Genomic DNA, 24,193 nt, shown 5'->3' on the forward strand with positions numbered 1-24,193 from the left:
GGGAAAAACATTGGGATAAAAACACATCTTTAGATGATCCAGAAAAAGATCACAAATTAATTGAAATTTTAATTCAAAGGTTACCTTTTGCATAACGAGGAAAATTTACTTCGTCCTTTCACAATGCAATTGAAGAAGTGTGTGTCATATTAGAAAGCATGGATAATACTGATTCTTTCGCCACATGAGAATAGGTTTCACTGAAATTACAGACTGTAAAATCACTTAGATAGAAGGGAAAATGCATCACGCAGAAACAAAGATTACAGACCGCCTAGGAAGATTGTAATCATTGTCGAGAGGATTATCGACCCCAGAATGACGGACAAATTCACACAGGATCGAAAAAGGAATGTTGTATGCATGCAAGGCTGACCTTTGAAATTATAATAAATGGAACTCGGTCCAAAACCATAATTGCAGTTAACAAGTCAGCACTTGTCATTAATAATATTCAGTACAACAGGGATTATGATGTAAGAGGTGACTTGTTACAAGGGCAGAAAAGATTATCGAAGGTGTGTTGGCACACCAGTTTCCTGGTAATTCAATCATTATCGTTTGGGTTTATTTCAGGGACAGGGCAGATGACAGCAAATGCAAAGTGGATTTTGTTGGGTGCAAGTTATATATTCAGAAAGGTAATGAGGAAAGAGGAGTTGCATTTAGAGGATACGCCAATAAGCAAGAACCATTTACAGACTATTTAAGTCATCCCGCAAGCTTTTGGCACACTTGGAGCAATTATTAATTAGGAGAACACAAAATTTGCAAAAAATCTGTTCAGGATCTTAGGATACGTCACCACACTACGAGGATTCCAACCTGAATCGGACAAAATGGATGATGTCAAATTATTTGCTGTGCCAAAGTTTAGTAAACAGCTAAGTCATATCTTGCATTCTGTATTTTTTGCAGACAATTCTTCACAGGATGTTATCAGCACCAGAACTTATGAAATTGTTAAAAAGGGAATACACTGCTGACAATAACAACACGAAACTTTCTATCTTGTAACATCTAAATTGTGGAATGAAAATTAGTACATCCTGGTTTGTCGCTGAATTTTTTATTTAGAACCAGGCCCCAGAGATTATGTAATTGGTGCTGAATTGTATCAGACGTTTGTTGTCAACAGAAGTACAGTAAATGGGACAATAGCATCCACTGTTCGGTCACTGAAGGGGACAAAAAGTATACAGTAACAGAGAGATACCTTAACCATCATCACGGTAAGTTCTGTTTTTCTCTCTTGGGAAAGTGTACAACTGCAATGACTGACAACACTGCACATTCTTTCCTAGGGAGGTGTCATCTTATGTACTATCGTCACGAGCCAAGTGCTAACAACACAGGAATTTGACTTTGATAAAAGATACGTATCTTGACAGACTAGCATCATACCTAACGCACTGTCACATCTTTGTGGGGATACAAGGCTAATTTATCAAAGGTGTTGAAGAAGAAGAAAAGTTTGTCTGGATATTGTCATGGAATATCAAAGTCGATCAAGATGCAGACAACAACCAAAAATGGCAGAGCACAAATACGATGATTTGAATGAGATAAAAATTGTGAGTTATTGTCTGAAAGAGCAGGAAGTACACATAGCATGTTGATGGCGCCACTAGACGTTCCCTTCTGTGAAGAAATGTCAGAGAAACAGACAGCAGGTATCCAACAATAAGGGCCACAGTGTTGACGGCTTCTGTATACCGTTTGCCTTGATCCAATACATCCAGGGGATGTTGTGAGGTAAGATGCCAGTTGCAGTGCCATACTAAGGCAGTACCATAGTGCCCCTGCAGCCAAATAACGGTCCACTCTTTCTGATGTCACACGTGCTCGGCCCTGTCCTTTTCTCCTGGATACAGATTTGTTCTCTATAAACTATCATCTCATTTGAGAAACAAAAGAACAATTCACATTAAGCCATCGGGCCACATCAGTTTACGATTCTTCTGCTTCAATTCTTTCTATGTCCCCCCACAGCAGAGTGTAAGTGTCTTCTTTCTGCCATACTGCACTATCTGCGACTGTATACAAAGCGAATAAGGATGTGGGACTACTCTGCAAACACTACCCCACCTGATAGGTGTCCTGACATCATTGCTGGAGATATTGTGCATTGATCGGAATGCCATCTTCTATGCAGAACAATATTGTAATGACACCTGTTGACAGTTTGTATGGTTATATTGTGAATTAGACACAGAATGGGTAAATAACATTTTGTTGCTTTAATTTTGGACACCAGTGTAGTATTGTTATCGTAGATTGTAAATTTAAACTAAACTGTGCTTTTCTAAAGTTGTTAAGGAATGTAGGACTATGTTCATTCAAAACACACTCTAATTTCATTGTCCAACTACTTGAGAAGTAGGTTAGTTTCAGAATTTTCAGATGCTCAAAAAATTTTATTTTCGTAAGTTATGGTACGAGTGTTTTGGAAACATAATTTAATTCATAGCAAATCAGTGTTTGTAGTTCACCATTCAGTCAAAGTATACACCATCCCTGAATTTTATTGTATATCATTGCAAATCAACATGCGTCTTTGAGAATTTTTGGAAGTGACCATTGTCCTTTTCATAATCTATGAGCAAGCAGGGTTTGTGATTTATTTACTGTAGTACTTTTTCTGACATTTGCGTTACATCTAATTTTCTCTTAAAGAGAAGTAGCCTTATATATTGTCAGCATTTATCATAAATTGACCCTGTTTCCAAGTTTGTAACAACAATAATGAACATAAAAACGTTTAAGGAAACTATTAATTTCTACCGCAGGTTTGTGTGTTGCCTTAATAAATACCTCGGTTTGCATATCTGCTTCAATTCTTATACAGAGTTAGCAACTTTTTATTCTACAGATCAAAAGATAATGAACAGATTTAATTAGAAGTCCTTTGTTCACTACCCTGTATTACACTGCACCAGCCAAAATGGAGCACCACTGTGAATGCTGCTCTAAAACACGGGATGACCTGGTTGATGTTCATAAGCAGCTGGAGATCACACTGACTACTGTCAAATGATTGACAGCTGCTGCAAACTGGACTGTTGGAAGAGCTCCTGGGAGTCTTGTACCTGTGATACCTGTACAAGAGGTACCTCAAGTCTTATTCTCTCCTGTGGACCCTATTTCCTCAGCAGAAAGTATAGTATCTATCATTAACTGTCCACTTGACAGCAAGTGACATGTCAATGGAAGATATAGGCGTCCTGTACAGGTTGGGCAGGGACTATGGAAGACTAGGGGTGTTGTACCAATCCCCCTAACCAAAAAGTCTGATCTGCTGTCTTTCACTGAAACTGAGCCAGAGGGACTCACTTCACCTGTTAAGGGGAAACCTCTTGTTTGGTGTCAGGAGGCAGCAAATGTGAAAGGGTAGGGTCTATTAATAATCAGCAGTTCAAACATGCAGCAAATGATGGTACCCCTTAGGGAAATATGCAGCAAGGGACAGGAAAATGACACCAGGTGTGCTAACTGTGTATCCCTGGAGGCCACACTCAACATGTTGAAGAGGCTATTCCAGCTGTAGGATTCCCCCAAATAGGTCAGGTATGCACTATACATCAGAGACTGCTAATAATGTAGCTGACTGTGTGTGGGGTGCACACAAGGGTCTTTTAGATTAGGCGACTCTCCATCCAATCCACATAATGATGGCTGTAGGAAACACAGAAAGATCAGTGAAAGATTAAAAGAGGTCATTAAAATCCTAATGGTTACTGCCAAAGCATACATAACAAAGTACCAACACTCATGAAAAGCAATGAAGCTCACATGAAACTAGGTACAGAAAGCTTGCTGAAAACTGAAATTGACAGTACTGAGATTTTTGTGGAAAATTTAAATGTATATCAAAAGGATAGGCAAATGGAAGTTGTGTATTTGTCACAGTAGACAAAAAACTCAAATTCACTGAGGAAGAAAGATTTTAATCATCCAAGAATTAATTGGGAAAATTACAATTTTGTTAGTAGTGGGTGTGATAAGACATCCTGTGAAACTTTACTAAATGTCTTCTCTGAAAACTATTTAGAACAGAGTTAAGAACCCCACTCCATGATGGAAATATATTGGATTCAATGGCAAAAAATAGACCTGACCTCTTTGCAGATGTCCACACAGAAACTGGTTATTAGAGACTATGATGCAGTTATGGCAACAATGATAACCAAAGTACAAAAGACAAAACAAATGAAGATATATACGTTATTGACCATGCACTGGAAATGTATGTACCCAGTACAACAGGTGATAATGGGAGAAACCTTCCATGGTAGAGTGTCAGAGACTCCTGCATAATAGATGTAAAACAAAGCACAGTTACAGTCCAGTCCCTAGCGAATGAGACAGCTACTGAAATTGGGGGTAGAAAAGCAAGAGCTGAAATGCTGAACTCCGTTTTCAAATGTTCCTTTACAAAGGAAAACCTAGGAGAACTGCCCCAACTTAATCCTCTTACCACTGAAAAGATGAATGAAATAATAGTGTCAGTGGTATTGAGAAACGGCTGAAATCGTTAAAACTGAACACAGCTCCAGGGCTCTATGGATTCCCTGTCAGATTCTATACTGAATTTGAGGTGGAGTTAGCCCCTCGTCTCACTGTAATCATTGTAGATCCCTCGAATAAAAAACTGCCTAGTTCTTGCAAAACGGTATAGGTCACACCTGTCTACAAGACGAGTAGTAGAAGTGAGAGTACAAAACTACCGCCCAACATCCATGACACTGATTTGTTGCAGAATCTTAGAACATATTCTGAACTCAAATATGATGTATCTTGAACAGAATGACCTCCTTAATGCCACCCAGCATAGTATTCGAAAACAAAGCGTGTGAAACCCAACTCGCACTTTTCTCACGTGGCACACTAAAAGCTTTGGATCGAGGCAACCGGGTATATGCACTATTTCTTGATTTCCTAAAAGCATTTGACCGAGTATCGCACCTACGCTTATTGTCAAAGGTACTATCACATGGGATATTGAGTGAAATTTGTGACTGGACTGAGGACTTTTTGGCAAGACAGCTTGTCATCTTGGTGAGTCAGTCAGATATAGAAGTAACCCGCGAAATGTATTGGGTCTCTTGCTGTTTGTGTTGTATATTAATGACCTTGCACACAAGATTAATATTTAAATCATGCTTTCTGGAGATGATGCAACTATCTATAATGAAGTACTATCTAAGAGAAGCTGCATAAATATCCAATCAGATCTTGATAAGATTTCAACATGGTGCAGAGATTGGCAACTTGCTCGAAATGTTCAGAAATGTAAAATCGTTCTCTTCACAAAACAAAGAAACGTATTATCCTATGATTATACTATCAATGAGTCACTGTTAGAATCTGCCTACTCATACAAATACCAGGGTGTAACACTTTGTAGGGATATGAAATGGAATGATCATTTAGGCTCACTCATGGGTAAAGCAAGTGGGAGACTTCGGTTTATTGGTAGAGTACTGAGGAAGGGCAATCAATCTACTAAGAGACTGCTTACCAACCAATTGTGTGTCCCATCCTAGAATACTGCTCAAGTGTGTGGGACCCATACCACATAGAACTAACAAGGGATATTTAATATATATAGAGAAGGGCAGAACGAATGGTCACAGGTTTCTTTAATCCAGGGGGGAGTGTCACAGAGATAATGAAGTAATTGAATGGAAGACTCTCTAAGAAAGATTTAAACTATTCCAATAAAGTCTGTTGGCAAAGTTTTAAGAACCAGCTTTAAATGATTATTCTAGAGATATACTAACAACCCCCTTATGTATCGCTCACACAGGGATAGTGAGGATAAGATTCGAATAATTACTGCATGCACAGAAGCATTCGAACAATCATTCCTCCCACACTTCTTAAAGGAATGGAACACAAAGAATCCTTAATTAACTGGTACAATGGGACGTACCCTCTGCCATGCACCTCACTTTGGTTTGCGTAGTATATAGACATAGACATGTCAAATCGATGAGATATTTTTTGTTAAAATAAGTAAATGTACTAATAATCAAGTTATATAACCGCTGTTCTAACTCGCAAAAAGATTCAAGTCTGAAAATATTTTACTGGGGGTCAGAATGACCTCTCCCGGTCACTTTAGGAATGTCAAGAAGCCCTGCTGTTTCAGTATTAAACAGCAGATGAGCGAATGTTGCATGTGTTACAGCATTGCTTGCACTAAGTTGAAGTTTGTGTGTCACTTTCATATGTCAGAAGATGTAGTGGATGAAGCAGCGAGAAAAACTTTATATACATCTATACTATTTTGTAATGCACAGACAAAGACGGCGATGCACGTGTGTTTCAACATATTTCATTTTTGTCGGAGTAACTTAAGTTATCTAGTTTCTTGTTGTCGCACATGGTCAAGTGGCGTCACTGGGAGCAGCATATGCCATTATGGAAGGCACTATGTCACAGTATGATGTGGTGTGTTGAAGCTACGATTCTGGTTTGTCAGAGGGCAACTCACCCTTGTCACCATCACTGCAGTTGGTGAAGTCAATGCTTGATCGCACTCCTACCTGAGCATCATTGTGTGTGTGTGTGTGTGTGTGTGTGTGTGTGTGTGTGTGTGTGTTTTTTTTTAAATGCGCCACCCCCTCCTCCCTCCCCCCTCTGTAAGGCATTCTTTTTCTTTTGCTTTCATGCGCCTACACACAGGTATTCCCGTTTTGCATCAATTTGTCATGTGTTGTATCTGAATTTTCTGTTGTGTAAAAGAGGGCATTGATATTTCTTGCTGATGTCAACAATGGGTCTGGTTTAGCAGATGGCAGCATGCTATCAGGTTTGTGCAATAGTACACGAGAGAACAAATCACTGTGTAGACGTGTGCGATATGTCGTACTGGTCTGACAGCTTTATTGAATAGTACTTTTTATTTTACCTGTAGAGCAGTCTGTATTGTAGTGTCCCGAGGTTTTAGATTTATTAAGTGTCACTATATACCTTAATGGAATGATTGATAAATGTAGACTTCATTCAGCATTGGTCAACTTGTGTTAACTTACGACTGTTGGAGACATGTCCTGAACCTGACAACACAGGATTTATGAGGAGGACCAAAACCACAAAACCATTTACAGTGAACAGATGATAGGGACAATGCCCATGAGGATATAACGCATTATAAGGTGAACATACAACAAAAAATATTACTCGGGAATCTATTTCGATTTCAAAGATGTGCAAAAAATGGACTCTTTCATACAGTCTGTCATCATTTTGTTTACTGTATTGTTTTTACTTTACAGTAAAGTTATTTTTTGATTTGGAATTCTTTTTCTTTCATTCACTGCTTCCCTTGAAACTATAATCCCCTCTCCAACATTCATGCACACAGGAAGAACAAAACCTTTTCTGAGCAGTTTACCTACATGTATCAACAACATGCACAAAAGACAACCACCAGGAAAGTACAACTATTAACACGGTTGGAACACATACCTGTTACTGTTTTGTTTCCACTTCCAGATGCAGTATGAGATGCAAACACAGCTGCTTCTCTGGCTTGTCGCAAGTTGGTAGGCACTGTGAACTCGTTATCCGACCGGACACTGTCTTCCTTACAATTACCATTTTCAAGTATTTCCCTGCATCCTGCTTCCAATAAATCATCACTCATGGCTATATTCCAGTCTCCCAAAATTGAATCAAATTCTTTTTGGTTTAACACATCTTCTTGCCATTGTGTAGAATTTTCATTGGCCTCCTTTACACCCACAAGAGAATCTGCTGGAACAACTTTTTCTTGTCTCTCTTCTGTTCTTCCAACATCTGTCTTCACCAAATTTCTCACTGTTACATTCTCATTGGACACAACCACCAATTCTTCTTGTACAGGTTTCTGATGGTTTTGTTTTGTGTTTCGGGTTTCTATGTCTTCACTTACTGCTGTCTGATTCAAGTTAGTATCTTTGGGCTCTGCATTATTATCGTCCATTATTTTCTCAACTGCCTGACTGGGTAGAGGTAAGTCCTTTGTGCACTCATCATAGCCTGAGGAATGGGAGGAGATATTATTCTTTGATTTACTAACACTTGAACAGTAAGTTTCCTCTTTGGTATCATTTACACATTGTCTACTGATGCTTGTTTCAATGGCAGGTTGTGTTTGATCTGTGTCAATGTTTGGAAATTTTGAGAGTAAAATCTTATCTGTCTTCTGCACTACAGAGCTATGACCACTACTTAATGAATTTTTCTGGGCATCTGTACTATTACCTTCTTCGGAATGATACTGTAGTCGGTCATTGTCACAGAGAGAGTCGGCAAACGATTTGAATACCATTTCACAAACTTCAGAACTTTTATTCTGAAAGCCTTCCAAATTCACTGCATAGTTTTTATCCGCTAACTTCTGAGAAGTGTAATCATCAGACTTCCGAATTACAGCTGCCAATCCCCCTCTTCGTTGAATCCGCTGACCCTTTCTTCGGGAACGTGATGAATTAACTTCTGCTGCTGTAGCTCCAGCTTTGATTCTGTTGAGCTTTTCTTCATAAACCTGGTTTTAAAAGGGTAAACATATTAAAAACAAAATTTAACTGCTCAAAACAAAAAGAAATTTTGTATAATTAAAATCTAAAATTCTCTCACTCAATGATAAATGTAACGAACCCATATTATCAAAAAGCACAAAATAAATTTAATTATCTCTGGAATTCTGCAAATCAATGAGAAGTTACTAAGATATCATGATCACAGAATTATATTTGTTCACAGGTAAGGGGAAGAGGGGAGCAACAGAATGAGAACAATAACTTTTCTTATTGTGTGAAAAACATTGAAAAGGCCCACAAAAGATTGTGGAGCACAAATTAATGGAATAACTGGGACTGTCAGGAGGGTAGGTATTAAAATCGTGAAATTATTCAGATAGGGAAATCAAGTGGCATATAATACAGATAAAGAAAAACAGCACACCCATCAAGTATGAATAGAACAAGTAATGAAACTTACAACTCATGACCTTACTCTTCTGATACAAAGCTTTACTCTGTTGTGTGAGACAACTGGACAACCCACCACGTACACTTTAACTAGAAGCTTCCCAGATCAAATGTAGCTCGAAATGGAAAGTTTTTAGACCAGATCTCTATAATCTTGCTATTATCCTTTCTCTTTGAAAGGTTTTATGTCAGATGTTACTTATGTTTATAATAATCAAAGCTATTCACAGGTTTAACATCTATGAAAATGAAATGTTGGCTCACATTTATGTGGAAGCCTACGTTTATAAAGGATAGAACTGAAAATATTCTGTAATGATTTTCAAATGCTCATCCAAATAAGAATAGATCAATGTAAGTAGAGTTTGTACCCTGGTAATGGATCAAGCTATAGATATGCTTTGAGTGTTGCCCGATTTGTTTAAGTATTCCCTTTCAGTGTTAGCACTTTAAAATAATGTTAAGTGGAATTGCTCTCCAAATTTTACCAACATCTGCATCAAATCAGACAAATATCCTCTTCTTTAACCCTTGTAAATATAAATCCTCTGTGAAATTTACAGGTCTTGCAATCATTCTGATCATTCTTGTCCTCAGTTTCCTTCCCATCCAATTCCAAATTTTTTAAATTGTTTCCATTCAATACCCTATTGATATTCTTCCTTTAAACAATATTTCTTAAATCTCAAACCATTCTAATTTCATGCACTATAAACACTTCTTTGTGGTCTGTACCTAAATACAGGTGTTTAGATGTCTCTCAGCAATGCTGAGCGACTCATACTTTTTCTATACTACTACTACTACTACTACTACTACTACTACTACTACTAGCTTTCTACACTTTTTTCTGATCTCCCTTCCTTCAGAGCTCCAAACAGTACCTTGGCTGTAAATACCCATTATCTGTTACTTTTCACTGCTGCTGTTACACATACAATATTCATACACAACAATATTCATGTTCATCAGACATTAAAACCATAAATATATATTTATGTAACCTTTCTTGAGCTTTGGTGCTTACCTTAAGAACCCTCTTAACAACTGCAACTTTTGGCTCCCTTAAAGGCAACGCACTGATTCTTGCTTCATCCATACTGCTTATATCACCAATTGTTTTTATCCCCTGCTCTTCAAAATACCTTACAGCATTTCTGGCCCTGAAAGTGAAACACACTGCAGTCACAATTTGGTAATGTTAATGAAAATGACAAGATAAATCCAAATAATTTAGCTTTACATCAACAAAATAATTTCTCTATTGATACACATATATATTTGCTTAATTTATTTCTGTGGGACATCCACGAAAATGTTACACCGTCATGCAGTACATCAGCTTACAGAATACAATCACCATTAACGAATAACTTGCATCGAAGTGCACATGCCATGCTGTACCAGTTATCATAGCAGTGCAGTACAGCACACAAGTAGAACCAGTGTATAAGGCGCTACCCAAAACTTCCAAGAATATCCTCATAAAAGTATGGAAACTTACTTCACATCTTCATTTCCACCGTTACATCAAAATAGCCCCTTTGCACTTGCCTGTAACAATGATTCTCTCTTTGTTGGAAGCAGTGTTGGAAGTCTACTGGGTGAATTGTGTTCTAAATTATTTCACAATATGCTTGAATTTCTTCTATGAAGTCATGCTGCCAACCTCTCAATTTCATATTCAGGAAGAGGAAGAAATGGAGAAAGTGGTCAGATCAGGCGAGGTGGGTGGATGGGGGACAGTCGTTATGTTTTTCCGCCCAAAATTCCCTCACAGTAAGTGAACCGTGTGCAGGTGCACGATCATACTGCAGCAATCAGTCTTCATTCTCATATATCTTCTCTGTGACTGAGTGACAATATGGAAGAAATTCCTTATTGACAATTAAGCGCACATCACAAAAATACATTAGCTTTGACTTTATACACTGCTGCTTACTTGGTGTGCTTTTTTGGACTACAGAGAGGAAGGTGCCTTCAACTATGAGAATCTCCATTTTGTTTCAAGGTCATAACCTTACACCAATGACTCATTGGTAGTTACAACCCTGGACTGTAAATTTGGAATATCTCTTATTTGCAGTTCAGATCACCCCAGATATTGTTGACTGGCATTCAAAAGGCGAACTTTGCTAAACTTTGCCTCACATTCAATTCATTAACAAGAATGCATTAACAAACTCCATACAAAGTTACAATGATTTCACAAATATTATAGATTATCTGTCTTCTTTCCTTATGGACCACTTCTATCATCTTCGCACTCACTTCCCGAGTTGTGCATGATGTTGGTTGGCCCAAATGTTTGTCATTGTCCAGAGTCCCAGCTATCATTTAAACCAAACAAACGGTTCTTGCCTGGCTCTTAGCTTGCTCACCACAAGCCTCCCTTGGGATGTGGTGAGTTTCAGGTGAAATTTTGTGGAGCTTGAAACAAAACTTAATGCACATCTTTCAAATCAACCATTTTGAAATTTGCAGACACAGTAGGGCATACACAAAGAAATCAATAACACACCAATGTCCTCACAATGATGCCACATGGTAGCTGACACACACAGTTAGAGGTGCCTCGTGATTTAAGTCTGTACAGCTGACTGGATGCAGTACTCACATTATTAGAAATTTTGGGTAATATCTAGTACATAAAGACACTCACTGATTCTGAAGAATCACTGAAGGAACGAAACATTTTGTCACATTATATACATATGAATACTGTATCACACATCAATTCTCTATGAAACAAAATGAAGGAATTTCCATTCTACGGTGGAGCACGGAAGAGTAGTCACTTGTATACTTCTGTATTAGATGTTGTTAGTCTATTTTTATTTTAACATACTGTTTATGGGAATGATATACAGGGAAATAAATTATGTTCACAGATTTCACCATGAAAACCTGTTCTTGGAATTTTTTAAATAGGTTTTTGCAAGATATTATGACTCACTAAGTATCTGTAAAGTGCAGCAAATACAGTGACGAATACAAAAGTTTATCCATTTGTCAGTCTACAGTACAAAATTTGTTTACCATAGCATCCATTACCTCTATCATAAAAATTAAGCCTCCATGATTGATGCGATAAAACAACAAGAATGAAAAATAAAGTACTATATACCTCTGATAAATATTCTTATACTTTAGATCTCTTACAGAATATGTAACTACTGTGCTACATCACTGATAACAGCTGTAGTTTATTTCTTTTGTTATTACAAATATAAGATGCATCATAACTTCCTAACCATTTCTCAAGCTGTAGCAATAACATTGGAATGACCATAAAAATGCATAGTGTATGAAATATTAAAAATTTGTGACTACAGCAGATTCGGCAATATCTCGATTCAGATTCTATGTTAGATATGGATGACAACATTACGATTACAAACAAATATTTGATATGGCTTTTTAGTAGTTCTGTTGCATGCTGGTAACAGATTTTTAAATATAGGAGGAAGGAAAATCTGGGCTTTACATCCTGTCAGCAACATGGTCATTAGACATTATGAATTCTTTTGGGGACTGATGAGATAGGAAACTGACCCCTGTCCTTTTCAAAATAATAATGCTAATTAATTGTGGGAGTGGCACAGCTGTCAGAAGCCTGGAGTCAGAGATTGAGGAAGTCTTTCCAGGCCAGACTCACTGGATGACTCACATGCACACACACTGCATGTTATGGTCAGCACAGAGAACCAGAAATTTGAACAATAAAAGTCGGTAGAAGAAACTGGAAACAAAGGGCACGAGGCTTACAGACAGCCAAGAAAAATAAGCAAAACTACAATAGCAAAGGAAAGTGCAAGTGCGTGAAAGAATTTGATTACTGTAGCAATTGTGCATTGTTAGTTACAACAGGCAAAAGATGCACTTTGTTGCTGCTGCACATTTTAGTGAGGCTGGTTAAAATAAACTTATGCTGCGGTGTTGATCTTCGGCACGCCAGTGTAGAAGGGTGCACAGAATCAGCTAAGTGAAAAATGTGTTCAATAAGCACGTTTATTTACTTGTAATAGCTGACTTAAGAATTTCCCTTTGTGCAAGACCGCATTTAGAAGATAATGTGCCGATTTAAAGTTCTATATTCGAATATTTTACTCTTCGCAACTAACTTTTCACTGACTGTATCACTACAGTTTTGTAGTGTGATACATAGCGAGTTTTCGAACGTTCACGAGTGCCACGATAAACTGGTACTGTTATTGGCAATTGTAGGCTTAAACTAAATTGTGCTATTTAAAAAAGTTTTCAGAACAATAGGCTTATCTTCATTCAAAACATTTGTTCTCTTATTTCATTGTACAATAATGTGAGAAATACGTGTTTGAGAACTTTTGGACACTTACAAAACTACATTTTAGCAAGTTCCCAGTACGAGTGATTTGTATATGTAATTTACTTGGTAGTTAATCAAAGTTTGTCATTTACAGTTCAGCCAAAGAATACATCATCTGCGAATTTCATTGTAACCAACGCAACTAAACATGCATTTTTGAGAATTGTCCAAAGCTACCATTGTCCTTTGCATAATCTATGAGCAATTTGTTGCAAATTAGTATTTGTGATTTAGTTACTGTAGTAGGTTTTCTAAGATATTGTGTTGTTACACCTAGTTTTTGCTTGAAGAGGAGTAGCCCTATATATTACCTCATTTATTGTAAATTAACTCTGTTTTCAAGTTTGCTAACAATGATAATTAACATGAAAATGTTTTAGAAAAGTAGTAATTTTTACCACTTTTTTTTGTGTGTGTTTCCGTAATAGAAGTTTCGTTTTAGTATATATGCTACAGTTGTTATAGCAAAATAGCAACTTTTTAGCTCAACATATTAAAAGATAATCAGCGGGCATCATTTAAATTTATTTGTTCACCGCCCTGTAATACATTGTGCCAGCCAAAATGCAACTCCACAGTGAATGCTGTTCTCAAACATGGAATGAATTGGTTGAACTTTGTAAGTGCCTGGCAATCACTCTGACAACCGTAAATGATTGGCAGCTGCTGCAAATTGGTGTGTCGGAAAAGCTCCCGACAGTTGTGTACCTCTGATACCTGTACCAGAGGTACCTCAAGTACTGTCCTCTCATGTTGATCCTTTTTCCTCTGCAAAAAGTACAAGACCTGCTGTTTCCCACTCACTCGATGTTAACAGCACATATAGGCATCGGGTACAGAGAGGACAGGGACTAAGGAGGACTCAGGGTATTCTACAAATCCCCCTAACCAACAAGTTTGAGGTGCTGTCTTACACTGAAACTGAGTCAGTGGGACTCACTTCACCTTTTTTAGGGGAAACCTTTTATGTTGTATGCCAGAAGAAGGCAAACACTAAAAGTAGGGTTTTCTTAATCGTCAGTAGTTCAAAAATATGGTGACTGGTGGTATTCCTTAGGGAAATGGCAGAAAGGGACAGGAAAGGACAGTGCGTATGCTTGGGAGCGACATTCAACATGTTGAAGGGGGCAGCTATTGAGGGAAGAAGGTGCAACCAACTGCATTTTGTGGTGCATGTTGGAATAAATGAAGCCCGCTGTCTGAGCTCCCAGGTCATTCCAGCGACTGGCACAGAAAGTTGTGAAGACCAGCCTTGCTCATGGAGTTTCAACGAAGCTCACATTTTGCAACACTGTCCCGAGGACTGATTGTGGCCTTTGGTTCCAAGTCTAGTGAAGGACTGGCTCAGAGACCTGAAAGGTTCTGTGACAAGCTAGGTTGCAACTTCCTTATCTTGTGCCACAGGATTGATAACTGTAGGGTTCCCTTAAATAGGTCATGTGTGCACTACACATCAGAGGCTGCTACTGAAGTAGCTGACTCTGTGTAGGGTACACACATGGGAATTTAGATTAGGTGACTCTCCATCCAATCCAGGTAATGACAACAGTAGGAAACACAGAAATATCAGTGTAATTTTGAAAGAAATGCCTCCCACAGGTGAGATATTTAAAATTCTGATGGTTACACACACACACACACACACACACACACACACACACACACACACACACAGAGAGAGAGAGAGAGAGAGAGAGAGAGAGAGAGAGAGAGAGAGGCAGACATTTGTAAAGGCAAAGAGTTTGGGCAGAGATCTCTGCCCTAACTCTTTGCCTTTACAAATGGATACGCGTGTGTGCGCGCGAGTGTATACCTGTCCTTTTTTCTCCCTAAGGTAAGTCTTTCCGCTCCCGGGATTGGAATGACTCCTTACCCTCTCCCTTAAAACCCACATCCTTTCGTCTTTCCCTCTCCTTCCCTCTTTCTTGATGAAGCAACGGTTTGTTGCGAAAGCTTGAATTTTATGTGTATGTTTGTGTTTGTTTGTGTTTCTATCGACCTGCCAGCGCTTTTGTTTGGTAAGTCACATCTTTGTTTTTAGATATAAAATGTGGTATCTCTTACAGAATGTCCTCCATGCCAACCAGCATGGATTCAAAAAAAACACCATCATATGAAACAAAACTCACTTTTCTCACATGATATAATGAAGCTCTCGATCAAGACAGTGGTAGATGCACTACTACTTGATTTTTGTAAAGCATTTCAGTAAACACCGTATCTATGCTTACTGACAATCAAACCATCACACAGTGTGTTTCAAGTTAAATTTGTGACTGGATTTAGGACTGGTACGTAGGATGCGACACGCTATCTTGGGTGGAGAACCATAGTGAGGGTGTGCCCCAGGAAAGTGTGTTGGGACCTTTGCTGGTGATTATGTATATTAAGGACGTTTTGCAGATGATGCAATTGTCTATAAAACCTGCATAAATATTCAGGCAGACCTTGATAAGATTTCAAGGTTGTGCAATGTCAATGAACCACAGTTGGAATATAGAGGGGTGTAACACTTCGTAGGAATATAAAATGGAATGATCACATAGGCTCAGTTGTGGGTAAGGCAGGTGGTACACTTCGGTTTATTGGTTGTAAACTGGATAAATATTACCATTCTACAAATGGAAATTGCTTACAAATCACTAGTGTGACCCATTCTAGAAAATAGTCACGTTTGTTTGACGACCCATAGTAGAGTGTCACAGAAATAGTGAAGAAACTGAAATGGCAAACTCTTGAAGATAGATGTAAACTTCACTACACTTCGGAGATCACCCAGTATTTTGGTTTCCAAACACAATGGTGACCAGCCAGAGCCATAGCAGGTAGGCATTTGCCTTGTCTACAATATACTCTGAACCACAGCTGCAAGAGAGACATTCTCTGCTGCCTTCATGCAGCTGACCGATTATCACCTGGTAATGACATACATTTATGCAATCACATCAGTCTGCCAGATTTTAATCATAATCAGTATCACCTCAGATTTCTTGTGAGTAAGTGAGGTCTGGTAGGGTGATCTGATTCAGGGTCCACTCAGCCCTTAAGAGGCTAAATGAGGAGCTGCTCGAATAACAAAGGAGTGACATCATAAGGATTCTTCCACTGACAATAACGGCTGGAAGAATTGATGGGACACTGATAACATGTCCCACAATTGTAGATCACTCCAATACTGTCTTGTACGCAACAGTTGGGCAGTTGAAACTGGCATGTGACTTAATTTAAAGTGGTATTTACTTTTTTTCAGAATGATAGAAACTGTAGCAAAATGACTGCAACTATGTCCCAGTTCCATGTATTAGTAGCCTATATGTAAATGTCAATGTCACAGCCTACAATGACGAGAAATCCTCTAAGCAAAAACTGTCATCTCACAGCAAGAAGGTATGTAACAATTGATGTTCCATTCTTAGCCATTTCCTTCCACAAAGTGTATTTGGCAAGATAGGTGCCATGATAAAGTTGATTTGACTGCCCAAAACTTGTCGGAAAGTTGGTTACCTCGAATCACTCTTTTTTCCCCCATTGACATTCATTATTTTAATTGACAGTCAGATACAGGATGCTAAGGGATGGCATGAGGCATCACAGTACTTTATCTAGACATGATATGGTTGCTTTTTCAGTTGAAACATTCTTGTTACTGAAATAGAACTTTATTAAAGCTAAATATGGGTTGTGTATGCTATTAAATCCTAGTTTGGTCAGTAGAGTGTTAAAGAGAATAGAGTCAAGAGCTTCACTGAGATCACACAGTGCCACTTCCCTTTCTCATGTGTCTACCTACCTTCACAACCCACAGTAAAATTCCTTTGCTTACATGACAAACTCAGGAAGTTGGTTTCTTTGCAGATTACAAAGGAGGAGGGGGTGGGGATTTCATGCAAATAAAATTTTGTAACATGTTCACTATTTACCAATGCTATACTTACCATGTAGGTGCCACCACAAATTTCACAACTTCTTCAACAGGGTATGTACAACCAGCTAAGCTGGGCCAGATTGGGGACTGACTGTCCAGAAGGCTAGTATCCTCTTCAACATTTTCAGAATAATCTCTTAAATCTTCCAGATCTAAGGCAAGCTGGTCCTCTGACTTTTCATCTACAAGAAAACTATAATTCAGATGGGGGGAAAAAAAGAACAAACAACACATAACAGAAATAAAATACACTAAAACCCAATTAATATGTATTATAGCATTCTAATAAGATGGACATTAGTCTGTGGCTTGATACTGTTTTGTTACGAGCACTGCAACCCAGAATGTCATAAATGACTTACAATCAAACTTTAGCAAGGATACACTGTCAATATAAATCATGTCTCTCAGTAAATTTTTGCAAGGGTTTTTCATCTTTCTCTTCTTTACGTACCAAAGAAAAATCATCACATTAACAGTCCTATTCTAAGAAAGGTACAAGGCTGAAGAAGCTTGAAAGAAATACAAAAGTGGCATTGAATTTAATGCCAAGGAAATAAGGTAATGATGCAGAGCTGAGAGCAAATTGTTTCTTCTTGTTTACTGTGTCTCATTACTGGTTTTCCACTCATCTGATATTGCACCTCCAGTGATCTATTGCCTGGATGTATATTTGTTATTTTCAAATTCCACCTTTGCAGCCAATCAAACTATGTGATGCAAGCAACACACAGAGCACATACGACAGGGTTAATATGTGAATACTAAATCATATACAGCAACTTATTAGTGTCAGTGCTTAATTTCATAATCTCAAGAATTTGTGATATTCACATGTAATAAAAATTATGTCACCACCGAGAACAACATAAACAATGATATTATCTGTACCAATAATTAAAACTAGGGTAAAATGAAAATGTGAACAAACACAGGTCAAGTTTTACATAACTACACTTAGGAAGAACTAAAAAGTAATCATAACTCTTTTACTGTATTTTGCAGCCATGGCTTTCACAGATAGTCTGATAAGTTGTTTCAACTTTTTAGAAAGCCATCATCAGCTCATACGAAAACATCAAATAACTCGTCAAAATACAAAGATGTCAAAACCTGTTATGGTACCATTTTTGTGAGCCAAGTTGGAAGAATACAATATAATAATTTTATTTACAAGATTATCACTGTTTTCATCTTAGGAATTTCCCTTATGATAAGTAAAATAAATATGAGTTCACGAAATTATCCACCAGTCACCATCATGAAAGTAGATGACTCAAAGTTGCATACATCACGCGCGGTTTCATCCCAGGCCCTGCAGAGCTGCCATGTAGGGTATCGGCTGGTCAGTCTTTACAATTTGCTACTTCCTTGTTCCATGAATTATTTTACAGTGAGTTATGAGTGATACAGAAGTGCAGTTTCATGTTCGGAGAACAGTTGCTAGCTCCATTCTTCTTGGTGTGTTCCAGCAATGAATGATCCTTAGTCAACGAACAAATATGTATTACCTAACATCCTAAAGATTTCAGCAAACTTAGTCATGATGAAGCTAGATGCAACATTAACTTCAACCAAGTATAGAAACTGACAGTAAAAGCATGTCAAGTCAGAGAGGGAGGAGGAGGGAATTCATGTGGGGCCGGAATCATCTGTTATTTGCCTTCTAGAAGACACAGGTTTTAGGTTATGAAGAAGTAACAACGGACATAAATTTCTGATGGAATAAAAGGATTCTGCCCTCTCAGAGCTATATTTCATTGGAATTAGCATTTACAGCATACAAGTACAATAGGCCTGTGGTTTATCTGAATAAAACTAGGTTTCGCAAAACCATATTAATGAATACATTTGGCACGACTCCAAGAGAAACGACAGCCTGAGTGTACCCACTGACATCTGCTTAGTGTATATCAGTGTTTTGGGTGATGGGCGCAGTGATTAAGAGAGCGTAACAGCTGCAAATATAATCTCTTCAGTAGTTATAAAATATTCTCTGTCATATTAAGACTAGTTGCCAGAACAGGAATCCTACTAGTGGTATCAAGTACTTGTGTGCTGCCTTGCACCGAGTCTCTGTTAAAATCTGTTCGTAAGTAACAAAAGAAAACTATTTTTCTTAAAAATTTCTTGTACAGATAGTTTTTACTTTTTGTAACAGATGGCATTTTTTTTTTTTTTTTTTTTTTTTTTTTGTTCAAAAAGAAACGAACCAGAGGCATAATTACAGAAACCAGTACCTGTAGGTTAGAAGTATTGGCCCTGTCCCTCTGTGACACAAGGCAATGAATGTCATAAAATTCCTGGGTCTGTGATGTTAACCAGTTCTGCACATACAGCTGGACGTTGTTGTTCGAGATGAATCGTTTGTCCCTCAGAGCAAAAAGGGGACCAAAAATGGCATAATCATAGGAAGAGAGGTCTGGACTGTATGGAGTGTGGCCGAGAACCACCCATTTGAATTTCTGCAGGAGTGCTGCGACTGTGTTGACCATGAGGCTTTGCATTGTCGTGAAGCAGAATGACGCCATGGGTGAGATTACCCGGTCACTTTGATTTGATCACTTGGCGAAAGGTGGTCAAGGTTTGCAAGTAACGCTGGGCATTCACTTTTGACCCGTGCTGCAGGAAGTGAATCAAGGAGGAGGCCATCTTGGTCAAAGAAGAATGTCAGCCTAACCTTTCCTGTACTCGTGTGGAAGACGACATCCAGCTGTACGTCCAGAACTGGTTAACATCGCAGCCCCAAGAATTTTATGAGACAGCAATTCACCGCCTTGTGTCACTGTGGGGAAGTGTCTCAACAGCCAGGGTCAGTACCTCCAAACATACAAGTACTGGTTTCTGTAATTATGCCGCCAGCTCGTTTCTTTTTGAATGCCCCATATACTTCATCATATGCCAAACAAAAACTAATTGTGTCTAGTATGTTCTTTCATAACTTTTGTTAACATTTGAAATGAAAGTGACAAAGTTGTAATAAAAGATGATGTCTGCTATAGTTTTGAATCTTGAATGTATGTTTTCACAACAATTCCACAACAATGTAAGCCCATGTTTCTTAAATGTAAACTTCAAAAACTACAGAAGTTTTTGTACCTTTCTATGCGCTGCATTTCTGCAAGTAATTGTACCATGGCTCTAATCTACCATTTTTTTTTTTACTGTTTTCCTAATTTCAAAGGACACAAATTCAATGATTCTAACATTACATTGACAACAATTAAAACATTCAGATCACATGTAGCATGTATATTTCACACCTATTCTGCAACAGAAATGGACATTCTTGTATGGAACAATATGGAAAATCAGGGAAAGGCACCCACTCACCTGTAATGGATTGATGTGTGGTGAATAGACACTAATAACCAAAAACTGTACATATACCAACTTTCGAGCCCTTGCTCTTATTTTAACAGAAGTACACAGAGTCACAAATACAACAACACAGGCACCTAACACACACTCTCGTAGCCACTATGAGACTGGTTATTGAGATCAGTTTCCTGGGCTTATGGTGGTGTGATAGGCGTTAAGGAAGGGTGCATGAAGCAAGGAGGGAATGATGGGGTAGGCGGGTCTTTCAGAAGATGACTCATCGGCTGCACAAGAGGGTCAAAGGAGTTCAAAGGGTACACGCTCTACCCTCTGAACTCCTTTCATCCTAGTCTGTAGCTGCTGAGTCGTATATTAAAAGACCAGCCTTGCTCTATGCCATTACCCCCGCCTTGCCTGATGTCCTTTCCTCTCTCCTCCCACAAAGCTAGTGAGACTACTGTTTTCTGTTATGTGTGTGTATGAGCTGCACATCAGTCTGCTATAGGTGAGTGGGTGGTTTTCCCTTTATTTTATGTGTTGTCGCATCTATCCGGATGGAATTTGACTACCGTTTCCATCTCTATTTCAAAATGGTCAACCCTTCATTCCGCACTTTCTTTAAACCACTAAATAATTCTTTTTTGTGTTTGGAATCATTGAAGGATGCTAGGTAAAAAGTTGAAAATAATACATTCTTGTTATACAAGAGTGTGTGACATTTACATCATTAAAAACATTTGTTAAGCATACAATATTATGAAAAGGATAGTTTCTACTCACCATATAGTGGAGATGCTGAGTTGCAGATAGGTACAACAAAAAGACCGCCAAAAAGTGAGCTTTCAGCCACTGAGGCCTTCATCGGAAATACGCACACGCACACAAACTAAATTAACATACACACGACCACAATCTCTGGCTGCTGCGGCCAGACTGCCTCAGTCTGACAGTCTTTTTGCTGTACCTATCTGTGACTCAGCATCTCCGCCATATGGTGAGTAGCATTTATCCTTTTCATAATACTGTTACATTTCATCCTGGATTTTCCACTGTTTGATTACACCGACTGAATAACAGTTAAGCTATTGAAATTGGATAGATAGCACATGTTTTTAGATAATGTGGAATGCAAGAAAGCAATTTTTTTCTAGACATATGTACTTCTCACTCATGACAAAAGGTGTAATCTTTCTTACATCATTTGAAGGTAATAATGATCTTTCATATTTACACCTGCTGACCTCTACTGGATCTGTGCTAGCTGATCCACTCACTTGCTTGCTCTAAGTCCAATCTAGCAAAGAGTTTGAGCCCATTCAATTCTAAACCACTTCTAGTTCATTTCTGTGTATGCTGCCCCCCCCCCCCCCCCCCTTTTCTCCCTCTCTTTTCCCAGTGCGCACCCTTTTGTAGGAAATCAATAAATTTATTATAATTATATCAATCAGATGGAAAAACAAACTTAAGTAGTATCACTTGGATCTAATCCTTATACGATCTCTGGCGATGTTGCTACCTAATAAACCTAAATTTCCAGTAAATGACTTTTAACTGAAGAGACAGCAGCAGAAAATGATGCCATTATGTATCCTCTCTCCTTCGTGAAACCTTTTCACTTCAAATTTTGGCAGCTCACTGATGTAAGTAGGTAGGAAACAGACAACACAAAATAGAGGATATGTCCGTTATGTCAAAGGCAATAATGTGTTCTCCAGAATACCACCATTCTTCTTTTTTCTGCGTCTCTTCACTTTGTGGTATCCTGTTCCTTTGGATCGTTTTTACACAGGAAATCCTTAGGCTGAATAGGTCTACAACTAGATGTATAGTGGTGTAATATCTGTCAAAGTAGGCCTTGCAGATCTGGCCCCTTTGGTATATCCCTTATGAGGTGAATCACATTTTCAGATACTTCAATATATAGTTCATCATCTAATCTGAGTTTTGGATTATTTTCTTACCCACTGTAGATTTCAATTTTGTGTGCGAACTCATTTTCTCAACATGAAACAAACAGTTTATAATCCCATTTATGTAGTTTTTCTTTCATATACAACTTCACGTAGTGCCTTGCTTTGGTTGCATACATGCTCACGCATAGCAACTGAAAGACATTTTTTATTCTCAAGATCATTTATTTTTTGTAGAATTTGTGATGATCATGATTTGGTTGCTTTGTATTTTCAATGAAATGCAAAGTGGTCATCAGACACAGTTGCTGTCTGTTTTACTAGCTCAACACCAAGACAACACATTTGCCTATAAATTTATGAATGTCACGAACATTGCAATTAAATGTTGTGTTCCGGTTTTTCTGTGTGCTATAAAGATCAGTTTCATCCCCAGTTTTTGCTATTAATCTGCCACTGAAAAAATATTGAATAAACTGATATGGCACTGACAACTCTACCATTGTTTGGAGCAGTGCGTTATTTCTTTTGAATCTAAAAAGATCATTTAGAAATGAAGCACTTTATTTTTACCAAATGATTCGATTTTTCTGTATCCTTGGGCATTTTTCAGAAGCTTGTAATACTTGTGTATCAGCATCAAATTCATTACCACAGCCTCCAAAAAAATATTTGAATTATGTGTAATAATCCCTCTAACAGTCTCAGGCTCGCTATCACTATCTGAAGATTTCAAATCGTTTACAGTTCTGATATGACTGAAGGTCTCTTCCATTTTGTCAATTTGGACGACACTGTCAGACAGACATTCTAGGGCCACAAATGCTTCATAACTTATCACTTTATATCAGCCATTTTCAAAATACGAAAATGACTTCATTACAACACTTGGATTAGCAAAAAAATTACTATGCAATATTGCACACAACAAGATTTATGCAGTATTTACGTATTTATTAGCAGAAATGCAAGCTGAACTGAACAGAGTACTCTCCAAAGGACATATAACCATTACACATTTTTAACATTCATGTGTTCCTGCACAAAACTACCAATAATTACCATCAAATAAGAGAAATGTGAGCCAGGGTGAGAATGCTACACAGACCACCACACATTATTGTGTATGAGCTCAGTAGTGCATTCTCGTGGTCAGTTAGATTAAAAAGAGGGTGAAAGGGACCAAACTACGAGGTCATCACTCCCTTGTTCTGAATAAAACAATGTCACAAGTGTGAGAATAAAACAAACGAAACTGACAACTCAAAACGGAATGAAAGGAAAAACCACAAGAACGATGAAGGGCAACAAACATATAAATGGACAAAAGGGGACAAGAAAATCACAGAAACGCAAGAAACGGGATAAAGAGATTAAAACAATAAAGCAGATTGCCATGGCTGGATGACCATGAGAATAAAAAAGGAGAAGCCAGCTACTCAACACAGAGGGACAAAGGACATGTGCTAAAACTTAGATCAAATGATAAGACACACAATCACAAATAAAACTTAAAACTAAATCAGCCGATGAGGCGTGGTCAGATAAAATTAGCGGCAATGAGTCCGGTTAACCCAAGATTTCGTCGCTGGGCAGTCAAAGTGGGACAGTGCACCAGACTATGGGCGCCGCACCGACACTCAGGTGGGTCTTCACAGCGCAGGAGGTAACCGTGGGTCACTCGAGTATGGCCAATTCGCAGCCGGCA

At 38.2% G+C, this 24,193-nt stretch overlaps 1 protein-coding gene across 1 annotated transcript in view; it reads right to left on the minus strand.

The window, feature by feature from the left end:
* LOC126354900 (uncharacterized) overlaps window positions 1-24,193 on the minus strand; it is a 163,804-nt gene that overhangs the window by 28,616 nt on the left and 110,995 nt on the right. Inside the window, exons 12-14 of the mRNA XM_050004965.1 lie at window positions 17,265-17,436; window positions 10,009-10,144; window positions 7,477-8,536 (exon numbers count right to left, since the gene is read on the minus strand). Coding sequence (XP_049860922.1) covers window positions 7,477-8,536; window positions 10,009-10,144; window positions 17,265-17,436 — 1,368 coding nt within the window. The remainder of the gene's footprint in view (window positions 1-7,476; window positions 8,537-10,008; window positions 10,145-17,264; window positions 17,437-24,193) is intronic.

The sequence above is a fragment of the Schistocerca gregaria genome, chromosome 3 (assembly GCF_023897955.1).
Source record: "Schistocerca gregaria isolate iqSchGreg1 chromosome 3, iqSchGreg1.2, whole genome shotgun sequence".
NCBI classification, from domain to species: domain Eukaryota; kingdom Metazoa; phylum Arthropoda; class Insecta; order Orthoptera; family Acrididae; genus Schistocerca; species Schistocerca gregaria.